The sequence below is a fragment of the Geotrypetes seraphini genome, chromosome 4 (assembly GCF_902459505.1).
Source record: "Geotrypetes seraphini chromosome 4, aGeoSer1.1, whole genome shotgun sequence".
In the NCBI taxonomy this organism is placed as follows: Eukaryota; Metazoa; Chordata; class Amphibia; order Gymnophiona; family Dermophiidae; genus Geotrypetes; species Geotrypetes seraphini.
In genome coordinates this window covers 96,575,927-96,593,222 of record NC_047087.1, presented here as the reverse complement: position 1 = coordinate 96,593,222, position 17,296 = coordinate 96,575,927, and the positions used below count along the sequence as shown (strand labels likewise).

The window sequence follows — 17,296 nt, the reverse complement described above, 5'->3', positions numbered from 1 at the left end:
GAGGAAGGTTGGAGAGAGGCGGGAACGTGGTAAAATATGGGGCTTCCCCCCCCCAAAAAAAAAAAATTGCAAATATGTGAAACCACGAATGGAGAAGGGGCGAAGTGTAGTAAAGACACTCCCCACACACAATATTCACAATTGTATGCTCGCTTACTTACAATTACTTTAAACTGAGCCTTTCAATTGCTACCGCTTGAAGAAAATTATGACTTGCAAATGCATCATCAACAGACAATTTTTTTCATTTCCAAAACATTTTATTATCAAATTTAACACCAATCAAGATCAGTAAACTATGCCATACTAAAAACCAGTTCTAGCATAAATTCGTATTAGAATACTTAACACTAAAAAAAAGAATTTAATAGATAAAATTGTTTTGAAAAAAAGGCCACGCCATCTAGGGCTGAAGCTAAAAGGCCAAAATGGAAAAGGATACGCGATTAGCTACCGGTTTATACAGCTAAGCAAAATGCGATCAAAGAAGTGTCAATTTCTAAAGGAAAAGCTTATGTTCGAGTGATTAGAATAAAACAAAATTTAGCACCTCTTTAGGCATGTGGTTAACCTCAAACATTATTCATATCACAGTCCAGATACCAGACCGACAGTGCAGCAAGTACTGTCAACATAAAGTTGCAGATGGTTCAACGGATGAAACTTTTTAATAGTTGAAGTTGTCACGTCAGCGTCAAAGAAATCCTGCAAATACATCCCGAAATTCAAAATCGGTTTTATCATACTTCTCCCAGATTAATTGGGAGGCTCTCCCCTATGCAAGGACTGTCACTGCATAAGCTGACAAAGTACTGCCATGCAAACATACTCGATGACTCTGCGAGAAGATCTTGGCGCAATCCAGGAATCCACGGTTCTCTATTCAATTCTGACGGTTCTTTCTGCAGTCAAATGATGTGACGTTTTTAAGTCTTTCCATACTTCGGACGCACAATGCAAGTATAGTACTGTATTTATCTCGAACAAAGTTTCCGTATGCAAATTAAGAATAAAGACAGCAGGCGTCCTATTGGACAAATCGAGACAATTAACAGCCAACCAAAGCGCGAAGATGCTCGCACTGGTCAGTATGGCGCGGGAGTCGAGTTGAACAAGCTTTTCAAATATGGCCGCCACAATGCAAAGTAAAAGCAACAGTAGCTATAAACCAAGCAAGTTTTTCCTGCTTCTTCCTCCGCTGCCCGCTATATCCGGGAACACTGCTTTAACCGCCGAAGCCGTACAGCGTGCGGCCCTGGCGTTTCAAGGCGTATACCACGTCCATGGCAGTAACCGTTTTCCTCTTGGCGTGCTCAGTATAGGTAACGGCATCGCGGATCACATTCTCCAGGAACACCTTCAGTACTCCACGAGTCTCCTCGTAGATGAGGCCGGATATACGCTTCACGCCACCGCGGCGGGCTAAGCGGCGAATTGCTGGCTTAGTGATGCCCTGGATGTTATCTCGCAGCACCTTCCGGTGGCGCTTGGCACCCCCTTTGCCCAGCCCTTTGCCTCCTTTGCCACGTCCAGACATGATGCAAATAAAAGCAGGAATCGGCTACCGCAAGGAAGAAAATGGAGGACTAGCTTTCTCCCAGAGTGCGTCTCACCACGGATTAATAGTCTTCTAGCTTGCCGACCTGATTGAGAACCTCTGCACCACGTGATGGGCCGTCACTTTTCCTCGGCCTTGGGAAGGGTGTGCGCCTGCGTCAATGAGCTTGAACACAGGACAGATGTTGGAAAATTATCCCCCCCCCTCTCCTTTTACAAAATCCTGCAAGAGTTGACATCCTACTACCCCGGGGAAACTATGTTACAGGTAAATAATCCCACTTTTTAGCGTCGGCTGGCGCCCTGAATGTTCTACCCTGCTCTGACTGTCATAGAGTTCCTATGAGCGTCTGAGAGACGCAGAGCATTCTGCGCGCCCGGGGGCGCTAAAAACATTTTGCACGATTTTGTAAATAAATAAATAAAAAATTGGAGGGGGGGAAGGCTCCTGAAGTGGAGGGTGAGCCTGAGGAGCACCGGTCCGACAATATGCATATGAAGCAGTGAAACCGACCCCTAACGCAGCAAGATAACGCAAAACGGGAGGTTCCCCGTTGGGTTCACTAGCTACTTAGTCCAGGATTGTGGATTGAGAAGTGCCGGGAGAATGGCAGCAGCTAAAGTGGTTTTCTTTTTCATTGGCCTCTTTTGCTTGATTCTGGACCGCAGTGCTTTAGTGCCCCTCGTCCACACTTTCACATTTTGGGGTCGTGTACCCCGGGTGCTGTTGGACATTACTCTGCTTTCTTGCCCTACAGTTTTTGTGTGCATGCAGGAGTGTTTTGTAGAAGTGGAGTTTTTTGCCAAATGAAGCAGAACTGAGGCTTTTTCTCCACTTCTTTTTTCTGTTTTTTCTTTTGCTCTCCTGCTGGTTTAATACTTGTGCTGTATGAATGTGTGTGAAAGGCCTTATAGCGTTGCAGAGGTTGTACCTTTTTCCATATAGGGTTTTGAATTGATGTTATAGTGGTATAAGCTGACCCTTTATCCCTAGGTTAAGAGTGTAGTGAAAAAAATGTGTCCCCATCCACACAAGCCTCAAATAGTTTTATACTGAACTTATTAAAGTATAAAAAAAAACAATATTCTGTACAATTGTCAATTTATAAATCGGCATCTTCTCCCCACTCTCTTCCCCATTTCCCTTCAGCGCCTTCTCCCCATTCTCCACTTCTCTTCCCCATTTCCCTTCAGTGCACGCACATAAAATCAAGCAAGCAATTTTATATCATTTTCATTCCTAGAAATTAAAGTCTAAATAATGCCAGTCACATATAAAAAAATATTTTTTTACATTAAAATAAAAATATGACAAAACACACATTTAATGACACCCCGTTTGCCTGCATGTAGTCAAAATTGATTCATGGCAGAGCCTAGAGAGTGACAAGGAAAAAATGTGTCCCCATTCCGTCCCCGTGAGCTCAGTCCCCTTCCCAGCAAACCATCTGATCCCATCCACACAAGCCTCGAACAGTTTTATACTGAACCTATTAAAGTATAAAAAGAAACAATATTCTGTACAATTGTCAATTTATAAATCGGTGTCTTCTCCCCACTCTCTTCCCCATTTCCCTTCAGCGTCCTTAGTCCACTCTCTCTCCATTTCCCTTCAGCGCATGCGCATAAAATCAAGCAAGCAATTTTATATCATTTTCATTCTATTCATTCATAGAAATTAAAGTCTAAATAATGCCAGTCACATAAAAAAACATGATTTTACAAAAATAATTCCCTGTACAGTCAAGCCTGCAAGGATTACTAGATGTCTTTCAGCAGCTCCCCTCCCTCCCCCTTACCTTCATGACAATTTTATTTTCTTTTTTTTGTCTTCCAGCTGCCCGAGCCGGCTTTCATCAAGTCACGTGTGACTGCCGAAACGTCTCCTCTGATGCAACTTCCTGTTTCTGGTTGCGTCAGAGGAGACGTTTCGGCAGCCACATGCGACTTGATGAAAGCCGGCTCGGGCAGCTGGAAGACAAAAGAAAAGAAAATCGCCACGAAGGTAAGGGGGAGGGAGGGAGATGCCCGATCAGTGACGTGTCATTCTCTAGCTCAGGGGTGCCCACACTTTTTGTGCTTGCGAGCTACTTTTAAAATGACCAAGTCAAAATGATCTACCAACAATAAAATTTTAAAAAGCACAAAGTACACTGTAAAGAAAATGTGAATTATCATTTATATTCCGCAGGTTTTCAAAGAGGTCAAAGCAGATGACTTTATGCAATGTCACCTCAGTAACAACTATACAAAAATAAACAAATATACCCCCCTCCCATTTTACTAAACCGTGATAGTGGTTATTAGCACAGAGAGATGTGCTGAATGCCCTGCGCTGCAATCGATGCTCATAGGCTCCCTGTGCTAAAAAACACTATTGCAGTTTAGTAAAAGGGGGCCATAGTGCAAAATATAGACAGCAGATATAAATTCTCAAAATGGACACATTTTTTTTTTTTTTTAATTATTTATTAGTTTTATGTCTTTACAAGAAAATACATCTTGCTTAGGAAAATACAGCAGGAATAATTGTTCAAATGTTCAAAAGTTCAAAATCACATTTTACAATAATAAAAGAAAAAGAAATACGGGTATGCTTTCTTAGACCACAAAAAGCTATGAAGGAGGGGTTAAGCAAGTAATTGAGAAGTTAATCAATCATAACAAAGAATCAAAAGTACCATGAAAGGCTTAACTTAACACTCTGCATTCTAAATTCCATTAATCACCTAAACACCAGCAGCGATTTTCTTCAGTTCCAAAAAAGATCTTAACTGCTCTGGTTGAAAGAAGACATACTTAACTTGAGCATATTTCACAATGCATTTACAGGGATATGCGAGCAAAAAGGACGCACCCAAAGCCCTGGTATCTTGTCGCATTGCTAAGAAAAGTTTCCTCTTTTCCTGGGTAGCCTTAGTTACATCCAGGAACACCCATATCTTTTTACCGTAGAACAATTCTCTAGAAACACGAAAGTAAAGTTTCATAAAAGAGTCAATGTCCTGTTGGAAAATAAAAAAATGGACACATTTTGATTACTAAATTGAAAATAAAATCATTTTTACTACCCTTGTTGTCTGGTAACTTCATGAGTCTCTGGTTGCACTTTATTCTTCTGACTGTGCATCTAATATTTCTTCCTTTCTTTCAGCCTCCTTTATGCATCCTCTCCTCCTGATCTCATTCTCTCCCCCAACTTTTTTTTTTCTTTCTCCCTACCCCCTTTTTTCTGTCTCTCTCCATGCCCCCTTTCTTTCTGTATGTCTGTCTTTCTCTTTCTCTCCATGCCCCCTTTCTTTCTTTGTGTCTTTCTCTCTCCATGCCCCCTTTCTGTCTGTCTCCCTATCTTTCTCTCTCCATGCCTCCTTTCTGTCTGTCTTTCTGTCTCCCGTCTCCCTTTTTTCTTTCTGTCTCCCTGCCCTCTTTCTTTCTTTCTCCCTGCCCTCACTCAAGCCACCGCCACCGGAGAACAGGCCGCCACTGCCGCAGCCATCGGGGAACAGGCCACTGCTGAGTTCTGAGCTCTCCCTGTTTCCCTTTCCCGTAAAGAGGACACTGAAGCACCAGGCTGACCAACCTTCCCCACCTGACGTCAATTCTAATGTTGGAGAGGAAGTTCCGGGCCAGCCAGGCAGCGATTAGCTGGTCCGGAATTTCCTCTCCGACATAAGAATTGACGTTGGGTGGAGAAGGTTGGTCGGCCCGGTGCTTCAGCGTCCTCTTTACGGGGAAGGGAAGCAGGTTGGGCACCCCTGCTCTAGCTAGCAGAGCCGTGAGCCGCACTCAAGTGGCTAAAGAGCCGTGGTTTGTCGACCACTGTCCTAGGGGAGTTCAGAACGGTTTACATGGATTTATTCAGGTACTCAAGCATTTTTCCTTCTCTGGCCCGGTGGGCTCACAATGTACCTGGGGCAATGGGGGATCTGGCAACCTGCCCTGGTTCAAAAGGAGCAGTGTGGATTGGAACCTACAATCTGCAATTCTAAACACTGTGCCACATTTTCAGACATAGTATGGTAAAAGATAGCATGGCAAATATTGTCTTACAAAGATGGCAAACCGAAGTTAACAAAGCATGGTAAAAATGTAATATGAAAAAGCATTTCCTAGCATGCTTCAGCTGAGAAGCGTGGTAGGATGCTGAGCTTGAAAAGTACCACATATGCCCTTAGTTCTTTAGAGGGCAATTTTTGATACTGCATCTAAATCTGAATTGACAGCCTTGAGAAGTACATTAAAAAATCGGGTGAAAATGCCCATTTTAAAAACCACTAGCTGTCTATTTGTTTTTTGGGGGTTTTTTTAATCGCCTGTCTAGACATTTTGGCCCTTAGGTCATCTAACTTTTTTGGTCATTTTTGGAAAAAAAAGTTCAAGTTAAAAACTTCCAAATCCAATCCATTTGGACGTAGGCAGGGCAACCATTTATACTACACTGGCTACACAGACATGCAAGCTGAGCAGTGGGGCACCTTAGAGCAGTGTTTTTCAACCTTTTTACACCTATGGACCGGCAGAAATAAAAGAATTATTCTGTGGACCGGCGGTTGAAGAACACGGGGCTAAGTCGTGGGCCAGACCCCGCCCCCATAATAGTACTAATTGCACCTTGCACGTCCCGTGCCTCATCTGGAAGCCTTCCCTCTGACGTTGCAACGTCAGAGAGAAGGCTTCCGATTCAGGCGCAGGATGCCCGTAGGAGCCACTGCCTGTGGCTTTGTGCACTGAATCAGTTAGGAAGAGGGAGCTGGCTCAAAGATAACGCCGAATCGATCACACCGTGGACCGGCGGTTGAAGAACACTGTTTTGGGCCTGATGCACGTGCTGGCCCTGTGGACCGGCAGGAAATTTCTGTGGACCGGCACTGGTCCATGGACCAGTGATTGAAGAACACTGCCTTAGAGGCACTGCTGTGAATTTAACATACAGGGTGCCAGGTGTACATTAGAGAATGACAGGACAAATTTGTCCCTGCAACCCATAGGCTCTTCTTTAATGCATTTAACAAAATGTAATACAAAAATAAATCTTATTAGAGATCACCTTAAAGGAATGGAGGAAAGAGGCACTAAGCAAAGATGGTTCCCATCTATCACAACAAAGGGGGGGGGGTGTCATAGATTTGTTATGACACATTTATGTAAGTACAACCAAAGTAGTTTACATATACTATATGCAGATACTTTTTCTGTCCCTAGAGGGCCAGATGCATAACACTCACTGTGCGATTAATGTTTGTCATTAAACCTGTTTGGATGCACAAAATGGCAAATCATGGTCTTTTTTCTGTGGTTTGTAGCAGCGTCAGATAATCTAATGTAAATATATTACAACAAGCTCATCAATATTAAAATGAGCACTCCAATCAGTGCCCATATGATGTACAAAACAAAGCATTGGTTCTTAATGCTCCAAAATCTCCCAAGGTCTTGAGGTGCCGGTAGCATTAAAAAAACCCTGAACAGCAGCTTTTTAAAAAATGGGCATAGATGATGTGCATGTGTTACACACGCACAATCTATCCCCATTTAAAAAAAAAAAATTTTAAGTCATGCATGCCCCCATCCCGATGACGGCCCCTGATCAACAACAATAAAAAAATCAGCAGGCCACCTGGATCCCTCAACCCCAACCTCCCCTGTGAATATCTGTAGGAGGGATGCCCACTTCCTCCTGCCTTGGCAGCCACCTGAACACTCACACCCAACCCCCATGAAGATCAGCAGGAGGGATGCCCACTTCCTCCTGCCTGGATCAATCAGAGCCTTAGGGCTCTGCATCCCCAAATGCATCACAGCCTTAGGCCTAGTGCATCCCAGAATGCATCAGGAGGCTTTCCATTTTGAAGAGGCAAGCCTGCCTTTAGGAGGGAGTGAGTGAGTATCCCTCCTGCTGATCTTCTGAATAAGGTACAGGGAGTGGGTTGAAGCAGGGGAGGTTCTGGGTAGCTGAGGCAGGAGGGAATGGGCATCCCTCCTGCCGATCTTTATGGGGGTTGGGGTGGCTGGATGGCTGCTGAGGCAGGAGGGAGTAGACATCCCTCTTGCCAATATTCATGGGGGGGGGGTCGGGGGTATGGAGGTCTGGGTGACAACTGAGGCAGAAGGGAGTGGGCATCCCTCCTGCCAATATTCATGGGGGGGGGGCAGGGTGTGGGGGGTCTAGGTGGCCTGATTTTTTTTTTTTGTTCGGGGACTATTACATTACATTACATTACATTACATTAGGGATTTCTATTCCGCCTTTACCTTGCGGTTCAAGGCGGATTACAAAAGGTTAATTTAAAAAAACAGAGTTACAGTGATTAGCTAGAGAGGTAAGTTGTAGATCTTATAAACTATCTGGAGGGGGGAGCAGTATGACTTTTTTTAAAGGGGACAGATATTGTGCATGTGTGTATTTAACACACGCACAAACATCTGTGCCCATTAAAAAAAAAAAGAAATACAGTCTTCCTGCCCCGAACATCTGAGTAGCAAGAGGCTGCTTCAGGGTTTCCCTTGCCAGCTCTGTGCATGGGTCATTCATTTTTCCAGTGACTGATCAGATAGGATTATGATTGGTGTCGAACTTATTTGCATGCAAGATTGTTTCAGTGTCAATTTTGAGATCAGACAATTTGCCAGCACTTCAGCGACCTGATGGATGTTACCAGCAATATTAGAGAATCTGGCCCTGAGTGTGGATTTGAACCCCAGGATTATGATCCTTCAGCCTACGCCCAGCTAAGAGACTTAAAAACAGTTCCAAAGAGCTGGCTGGTGTCCACAGACTGTAAGTGAGCAGAACTAAGGTTGCATTATTAAAATGTTTAATAATACCAATGGAAAAGAATCACAAGAACAGTTACCAGAACATGGCCTCTTTTTAGAGGACTAATCAGGCATCAGGATGGGTTTTGAAAACCATTGAGCTTGGGGCTGCATCTGGAGGGCATCTGCGCATGCGATGTCATCATATTTTATCTGCACATAGACAGATACCCTCCAGCCGCTGCCTCGAAGAGGTGAGGTTTGTGTGGGGCTAGGATTGGGGGGCAGAATGGGGTGGGGCTACTACATGCCCTCTTTTTTTTTTTTTTGTAAAAAATCTGGTAACCCCTAAACTGGAACAAACTCAGCAAAGATAGCAGATCACCTGGTTAAGAGTTCATCCTACTGGGTAAGACCAAAGGTCCATCTAGCTCAGTATCTTTTTTTTTCCAACAGTGGCCAATCTGATCACAAGTGCTGTTTAAAACAGCCAACAGAATATTGAGTGCATTTATTATGCTCTCTGGGCTTAGAGTCACGGCTTAAACTTTTGGGAAATTACAAATGCGACCGATCAAAGCCTGTACAGAAATATATTTCATATGCAAAGCTGGAGCTTTCTTCATTCGGCCCACCCTCTTAAAACGAGACTCCTACCAGTTTCCATGGTGCATGAGATTAGCATAGCACTACACTTCCCGGTATGCTTTGCTGTAAGGCATGACGGGATACTGAGCCGGACGTGTACAGCGCGTGCCTGTCGCTCATTCTTGCTGGTGCAGCCATGTCGAGTAAGTGTTGCAATTTGGAGCTCTTTGATGTATAAGTGTGTTATGCTTTGTGGAATACATTATCAGTATGTTTCCAGAGTTTCTTTTACATATGCATCTTTCTTTCTTTTTAATACTTATGAATCTTTTAGTTTTACCCGGCAGGAAATACAGTAATTGCCGTCTCCAGTATTGAAATACTTCATTCTTTTTTGCTTCGCTTCTACTTGTAGCTTTTTTGTAACCGTTTGTTAGCATTAATTAGTGGCTAAGCATCCACTATCTTTAATTTTGTGGAAAAAAGGGGAGAGTGGGGGGATGTAAAGAAGTTAAGGAGCAAAAGGTTTCCACTTTACTTTTTTTTTTTTTTAAGGACTGCCTGGTTTTATTCCCGATCTTAATTCAGACTCTTCATTTTTATTAATCTCAGAATTCAACTCGACTCAAAATGCACTGAGCATGGTGTCCAAAGATGTTATCTATCTTTAACAGATGTGCATTTTTTAAACTTTGTTTTTAAAGAGTCAATATTTGTATTCTGGTTAGTGAGGAATAAAAGTATGATTATGTAAATATATGTCCTTGTGTCCCCCTACCATACGTTTTTAATTTGGTGACCTATCCATCATGCCCCATCAGGTTTTAAGAACATTAGGGGCATTTTTTTCAGGTTTGGGAGAGGAAAGCCATATTACATTACTTTAGGGACTTCTATTCCGCCTATACCTTGCAGTTCAAGGTGGATTACAAAAGAGCTAACTGGACATTTCCAGTGAAGTTACAACAGTTTTGGGTTTTTTGTTTTTTTTTTTGTTATAAGGGAGAAGAGGTATCTGGATTAATTCCGGAAGAACTTGCTAATTGGATATTAAATTGATTGTACGTTACTGTGTGATATAACAAATAGATTACAGTTAGAGTACAAATAAGATTACTTTATTTCAGGGATCTGAATACTTGGTTGGTGTTTTGGGGAGGAAGAGATTATTTAAGTGGAGATTTTGGGGGAGAATTTATCTAGTTTCAGAAATCCTGGGAAGTGGGCTCTGTTCTGTAAAGAATGTCTTGTTTCTCCTTATACCGTATTTTGATTACTTATATTTTTGCCATTTTTTATTCAATCGGTGGTTATTTCAGTGTATTTAGGGACATTTTTTCACCTTATGTTTTTGTTTTTTTGGCAGCAGTCTTATGACCTTTCTGTATTTTACTATAAACTATTTATTATAAAGTATAAACCTTTCTACATGCTTCTGTTCTTTTCTGGGGGAAGTGAAAAGCTCATCTCTGAAAGCTGCAGCACTGTTTAAAGTACAGTAAAACCTTGGTTTGCAAGCATAATTGTTCCAGAAACATGCTTGTAATCCAAAGCACTCATATAGCAAAGCAAATTTCCCCATAAGAAATAATGGAAACTCAGACAATTTGTTCCACAACCCAAGAACTTTAATAGGAAATACTGTACTGTAGTACGTACTTGTATTGCAAAACCTCGCAGTGTCAGAGAGAGAAGAACCGTCGGCTCAGTTGTGACGTATGTATACAGTGTAAACCTGTATTGCAAGACCTCGCAGCGTCTTCAGCTCAGTTGTGATGAAATGTTGCATGTATATGTGCTAATATTGCAAGGCATCACCCGTTTATCAAGTTAACATTTAATAAAACATTTTGCAAAATACTCTCATGCCAAGTTACTCGCAATCCAAGGTTTTACTGTATTTAGGAGGAAGAGTAGTTATTAAGGTGCAGTGAAAGTCGAGCATGTATTGCAGCTTAATTTTCCACAGGAATGAGTAACTAACTGGTGGTCATGGTATTGCAGGTTACTCACTCCCCCAGTATATGAATAATGCAGCTTGCGATCAACCTTGCAAGTTGCATTATTCATAGTGCCCAGGAGCATCGGGCACTAAGCTGTGGCCCAGTGCTTCTGGGCTGCATCTTTAAAGGGACTAGGCATTGGAGTGGCCAAGATGGAAGCAGGATCCCAGTTGTGAGTATGATGGAGCTCTGCTGTCATGTTGTTGCCTTGTTACATTTGCTCCAAGCCATATGCCCCATAGTAAGAGAAAGGGGGCTGTCAAGGCTGTTTGTTCCCTGTACAGCTCATTGTGTAATCCCAGGTCAGCAGAGGATTGACTGCTTCACTGCTGGACTGCCATCAAATGTTTTCGGAGAGAGTGGTCCTGCATTAGAGCTGGTCGAGGGAGCCTCTGCCTCATTAGGACTTGAAACATCTTTATTGCCCCAATACCAAACATACTGCTGTACCCCCACAACCTTGTTGGAGCTTGATGGAGGTAACCCTTAATTCTATAGATGGTGAACTTAGCAGCAGCTTCACGCAAGTCTCCCGATCTACAAATGAGGTAACAACTCTTATAACTAAAGTTGACCAGATGGATTTGGTAAAAATAGACTTTTCTAATCAAAAGAATCAAACTTCATGATACTGTGAAAGATCTTCAGGAATTTAAAAATCCTGTAGCACGCAATAAACTGGCTTTGCATAGAAGACTCGAGCAGATAGAGAATTTCAACAAAAGACTTAACCTTTGTGTATTGAACTTTTCAAAACCTCCTGGAATATTCCCAACAGATCTCTTTAAGAAATAGCTTAATGAAATTTTGAAGTTCTTCCATTTATTTAGCATTTATATACCACTTATAGCCTAAGTGGTTTATATTCAGGTACTCGAGCATTTTTCCCTATCTGTCCTAGTGGGCTCACACTCTACATAATGTACTTGGGGCAAATGGGAGATTAAGTGACTTGCCCAGGGTCACAAGAAGCAGCATTGGATTTAAACCCACAACCTTAGGGTTCTGAGGCTGTAGCTCTAATGACTGTCCCACACACTCCCCTAAAAAGATATACAGGTCTCCCTCCATAGTTGCAGGTTCGGCATTTGCAACTTTGGCTATTCACAAGTGTTCAATCAAATAGCACAAGCATCACCGACCCAGAATGGCATCAATTTAAAAAAAAAAAATCAAAATCTTAAAGAAAGGATGCTCTGCCCTGAACCTTTCAGTGCCACAACATTCCATTCCGGCTGTTAGGTCTGCAAACTGCACTGCCCCACTATGTGCCCTGAAGGAGAAGTCTGCGGGCACTGATTGGGATTCTTGCCACATGGGTGCCATGGAAATGTGGACAGCAGCTGGGGTTCTGTAGTGCGTACTCCTCCTCTCTTTCCCCCCCTAACACCAGTGCTACTAGGAACAGGGTGGTAATGATGGCGGTGCTCTAAATGACTTCTCTCTGTGACTGGAAAGTTTCCCGAGGAGAGTGTCATGAAAGCTCCCCGGCTGTGTTTTAAAAGCTCAACCCGCTGCCGATGAATTGAACTGGCTGAGTGCCATTCTTGCTACAGCTGCCCGCAGGTTCGATGGTTGCTGCCAATGTTGGCAAGCAGTTGCCAAAAGAAGTAGTCGACAGAGTATGACAACTATATGAAGATGACAAATTCAGCAGAACGTGTCCCGGCAAGAAAGATTGCATTTTTGTTTGAGTCGATGGAATGAAGATACAAAAACAAAAGCGGTTGCTGTTGAGCAATCTAAAAGAGATGTATGTGGCATATTGTGACAAATATGGAGCCAAAATCGGATTCTCAAGATTTTGTGATCTTAGACCAAAGTGATGAATAAATGTTAGTGCTTCAGGCACTCATTCTGTCTGCATTTGCAATATACAGAACATCAAGCTCATGTTGCAAGGTGCAAATATCAAAGACAACTACAAAGTGCTTATGGAAAAAGCTGTTTGCTATTTGAACTTCAAAGATCGCATGGTACAACTAAGCCAAAACTGTCCAGGCGAGGAACCACCGACAGTTTATTTGGAAGAAACATTCAAGGATTGGGATCAGGATGAATTGATTGAATTCAAGCAGTGGATCCATACTGATCGTGAAACACTAACATTGGATGATTTTTATCGGCAAATTAATTGTTTATTAGAGAATCATGTAGCATTATCATATGATTCGATTCTATTTGGTACATCAATGAGAACAAGGAGTCAGATTTCATCAAAGAACAATAAACTTTTATTGATTATGACAGGGATCGCCATTCAAAATATCACAAGTAATTAGAAAAACTGCAGTAGATTAAATTATACCTTCTGGTGGAATTCGTTGTGTCACATTTATAAAATAGAAAGCATAATTGCTACTCAAAAAGGGTATTATAATAAATTTAAAAAGATCTGGGGGCCATTGACAACTTATTGTAATAAATAGACACCATTTTCCAGTGAAAGTATATTTGCAAATGGGGGTGGAGGGTGGTTTATAGTTTACTGTGGGTTTAATCAAAAGAAAAAAAATATTTATATTGTATATTTTTGATTAAATGTTAAAGGAAAGGGGGTGGGAAGGGAATAAATTTATATATTTGATGTTGTATTAGAAAGAAATTCAAGTGATGTATTTAATATCAAATGTTTTATTATTTGTACACTTGATGTAAGATTAAAAATGAATAAAGAATTTAAAAAAACAAAAAATTTGGAAGCTGTTTTACAGTATCAAAGTGAATCCTTGAAAGTTAATTTAGAAGAAAGCAAATTGATCGTTCTAATGGATTTTGTTGAAAATTACTCATTTGTTGTACAAGATGCAGCACAAGGCTTTCATTGGGAAAATTCACAAGCTACATTAAATTCCTTTGTTGCTTACTACATCAATGAAGTTTATATCGTACAAGTCATATTGCATCATCACAGATCACATGCAATATGACTCAATATCCGTTCATGTGTTTATGCAAAAGTTGATTGAGGTTTTGAAGACAAAAACAAAAGTTAGCAGAATCCACTATTGGTGATGACTCGGCTGTTCAATACAAGAACTATAAAAATTTTATCAACTTTTGCAATCATAAAAGCAATTTCAGCATTGAAGTACAATTGCATTTTTTGGTACAAGCCATGGAAAATCACTTTGTGATGGAATTGATGGGACAATGAAAAGATTAGCAGCTAGAGCTAGTCTTCAAAGACCATTGAATGATCAAATATTGACACCAAAAGATCTATTCAATTTCTATGACAAGAACTAAATAGATATTTTGTTTGTAAAGAAGAAATAGATGAAAATAAATTTCAAGAAGAAAGATGGCAAAAAAGCAGCATAATAGCTGGAATTAGAGAACATCATCAATTTGTACTACTCAAACACTATTCATTTGAGCAAAGTGTCAAATGATACTTTCTACTTTGGGGCCAGAATTTCCAATAAGGAAGCTACGATGCTGGACTTGAGAATATCGCAACTGCTCTCTGGTTATTCCATTGCTTGCATTTACGATAACAAATGGTGGATTGGCAACATTGTTGAAGTATCAATGGAAGAAAAATGATGCCTTGATAAAAGTTTATTCACCCACATGGTCCTGCTAATTAATTTTACTGGCCTGAAATTCAAGACATTTGTTGAGTGCCGGAATAACATCTCATTTCCATTCTCTTCTCCATCGGTTACATTGTCTAGGTGACAATATCAGTTTTCAGAAACTATTTTGGCAAATGTGGTTTGTAAATTCAATAAAATGCGATGAAGGAATAAAGACAGTCAGAATTTCGGCTTCAGAACTAATAGAAGTTACCCACTTTGGGCATGGAAACATAGGTTAAGCTGTCCAGTCATTGGCTTGGGAACCAGACATATACCCACTCAAGACTTTGGAACCTTGACAAAGAACCAAAGCTGCAGGCTTGGGAACCTGAACCAAGAGACCCACCTGTGGCTAGTATTGCACAGCTATCAGGGGTGACCTCTACAGCAATGAGGTTACTGGTTCAGATTTCTTGAACTGCTAGTGGCAATGCCAACATGGACTAATTCAATCAAACTTTCTTTATATGACTGAAGTACACCTTGAAGAGCTACCATATTTGAATGTTAGTGTATTCCAGTGGTTCCCAAACCTGTCCTGGGGGACCCCCAGCCAGTCAGGTTTTCAAGATATCCCTAATGAATATGCATGAGAGAGATTTGCATACCTGTCACTTCCATTATATGCAAATCTCTCTCATGCATATTCATTAGGGATATCTTGAAAACCTGACTGGCTGGGGGGTCCCCCAGGACAGGTTTGGGAACCACTGGTGTATTCCATTACCACAGAAACTTCTATAACCTTTGAACCTTATTTTCAGGCACTGTTTGCTGGCGTTGGAAAAACAAAACCAACTTGTTCAGGGAGTTTGAAACATGCTTTTTCTAATAGATCTGGTTCAAAAATGTTTCTAGATTTCTTTTTTTGCATAAGTTGTTTGAAAATAGTGGTATAGTAAGGGGGGACGAGGAGGGCGGTCCATCCTCGGTGCAGGCACCCGTCCTCCTTTCTGCCCCCCCCCCTCACTGCTTCCCTTCCCCCATACCTCTGTAACATTCCTGGCATGAGCAGCAACCCCCAACCTGCTGTTATGCACCTAGAAAGTGACATTAGAGGAAGAGACGGCACTGGCGCAACAGCAGTTTGGGGGTTGCTGCTCACACCAGGGATGTTACAGAGGTATGGGGGAAGGGAAGTGGTGCGGATGGTGGGCGGAAAAGAGAGCGGGGAGGGGCGCCTCTCACCCTTGTTATGCCACTGGTTGAAAATTCTCTATTTTTGACATTTTTTGAAAAATGACAAAATTTAAAGTGAAATTGTAAAGTAATGATATAATGATATAAGTTGAAATCATATATATGAGAACAAAGTTATGTCACAAAATAATTAGACAACATTTTACGGGGATAGCTTCATTATTACTGGAGCCACAGAAGGCTAAACTTTGACATGTTTTAGCGTGTCTATTTTTTGGCCCACTTTGAGGTTTTTTACGTACGCCAGTTTCAAAAAATAAAACTCCCCATTAGTTCCATTAAAAGATTGTAAAATATTGTATAAGATTGCCAAGTTTCATTTGTTTTGCTTATATAACTAAGGCAATAGTTTGATTCAAATTTGTGAAAATTTGCAGGGATATTGTACATGGTCGTGGTATGGTATCAAAGTTATATCGCCACGAGTATTTTGTTGGTGAATTTTAAACTTTACCAGAGTTCAGTTGGGTCATGTAAGATATAGCACACAAAGTTTCATCAAAATCCATGATGGTGAGGTGTGTAAGGATTGTTAGTAGGCCCCCATAATGTATGCTGGTGGGGTTACGTGAGAGGCGCCCTTACACACGCCAGGTCCCAGGTTCAGTTCCCTCACAGAAGATTCACCAGGAGTAGAATCAAATAAGAAGCACAGCCAGAGGTGATTGCATAAAGAATATATTATAGAAATAGGCTTACAGAAAAGTAGTATTCATAGGCATTACAATTAAGCATTACAATTAAGTAGAGAGCAAAGCAGTTTCCCTGCCTTACAGAGTTCAGAGGAAAAGAGAGACAGAGAGAGAGAGAAAAGGGGGATGGAAGTGATGGTCCCAAGCTTCGGGTTCCAGAGATATGCCAGAGAGAGCGAGACAGATAGATAAAGAGATAGCTCAAGAGAAACAAGAGAGGACCAAAGAGCCAAGAGAGGGGGGTGATGGTTTAAGCTTCGGGTTCCATAGATAAAGAGAAGGATAGACAGAGAGATAGACAGAGAAAGAGAGCCATGTGTCTTGCAGAGAGGAAGCTTTTATAGTTTTGAATCTTATTCTGAATATAGAAAACTATTGAGCTTCAATAGAAGTTAAATCTCCCCCTCCTTAGTAAACTTGTGCTGGACAGACGAAGAATAGGCTGAAGTCGTATGTGATTTCCAGTATGTCTCTGACAATAGTTTCTGATTAACTTTAGTTATCTGTGCACCTGGACCCATTGTCCTAAGCACCCTCTTAATCAGACATTAACACATTAACACCTTTTAGCTAATCATGGTTTAATCAGGGCTACTTGAAACCGTCTCCCTGCCCTCAGGATCTATCTGCATTCACATGCCAGAGTCAGATTGATATAATTTCCCATAGGCCTTTGCTGACATTAGTTATGCCAATTGAAAATGCTGATTGCTAGCAATAGCTATGCTAACAAGGTGAAGAGCCCAAGACCACTTAACGATGAATGACCTTGTATACTGCCTTTTTTTTTTTAGATTTACAACCATATTCAAGGCGGTTTACATACAGGTCCTTCAAGCATTTTCCTTGTCTGTCCCGGTGGGCTCACAATCTATCTAATGTACCTGGGGCTATGGAGGATTAAGTGACTTGCCCA

General features: G+C 41.4%; 2 protein-coding genes across 2 annotated transcripts in view; one reads left to right on the top strand and one right to left on the bottom strand.

Moving 5' to 3' along the window:
* Positions 1-238: 238 nt before the first annotated feature.
* LOC117360131 (histone H4) lies at positions 239-1,657 on the bottom strand. Its single transcript, XM_033943840.1, has one exon. The coding sequence runs from the start codon at positions 1,535-1,537 to the stop codon at positions 1,226-1,228; it is 312 nt and encodes a 103-aa protein (XP_033799731.1). The 5' UTR covers positions 1,538-1,657; the 3' UTR covers positions 239-1,225.
* A 7,350-nt stretch (positions 1,658-9,007) lies between these two features.
* The window catches only part of NIT2 (nitrilase family member 2), a 44,941-nt gene continuing 36,652 nt past the window's right edge, over positions 9,008-17,296 (top strand). The window contains exon 1 of the mRNA XM_033941202.1: positions 9,008-9,104. Coding sequence (XP_033797093.1) covers positions 9,098-9,104 — 7 coding nt within the window. The 5' untranslated portion in view covers positions 9,008-9,097. The remainder of the gene's footprint in view (positions 9,105-17,296) is intronic.

Excerpts from the sequence above, each read along its gene's own strand:
- LOC117360131 (XM_033943840.1), bottom strand. The coding sequence starts at position 1,537 with ATGTCTGGACGTGGCAAAGGAGGCAAAGGGCTGGGCAAAGGGGGTGCC.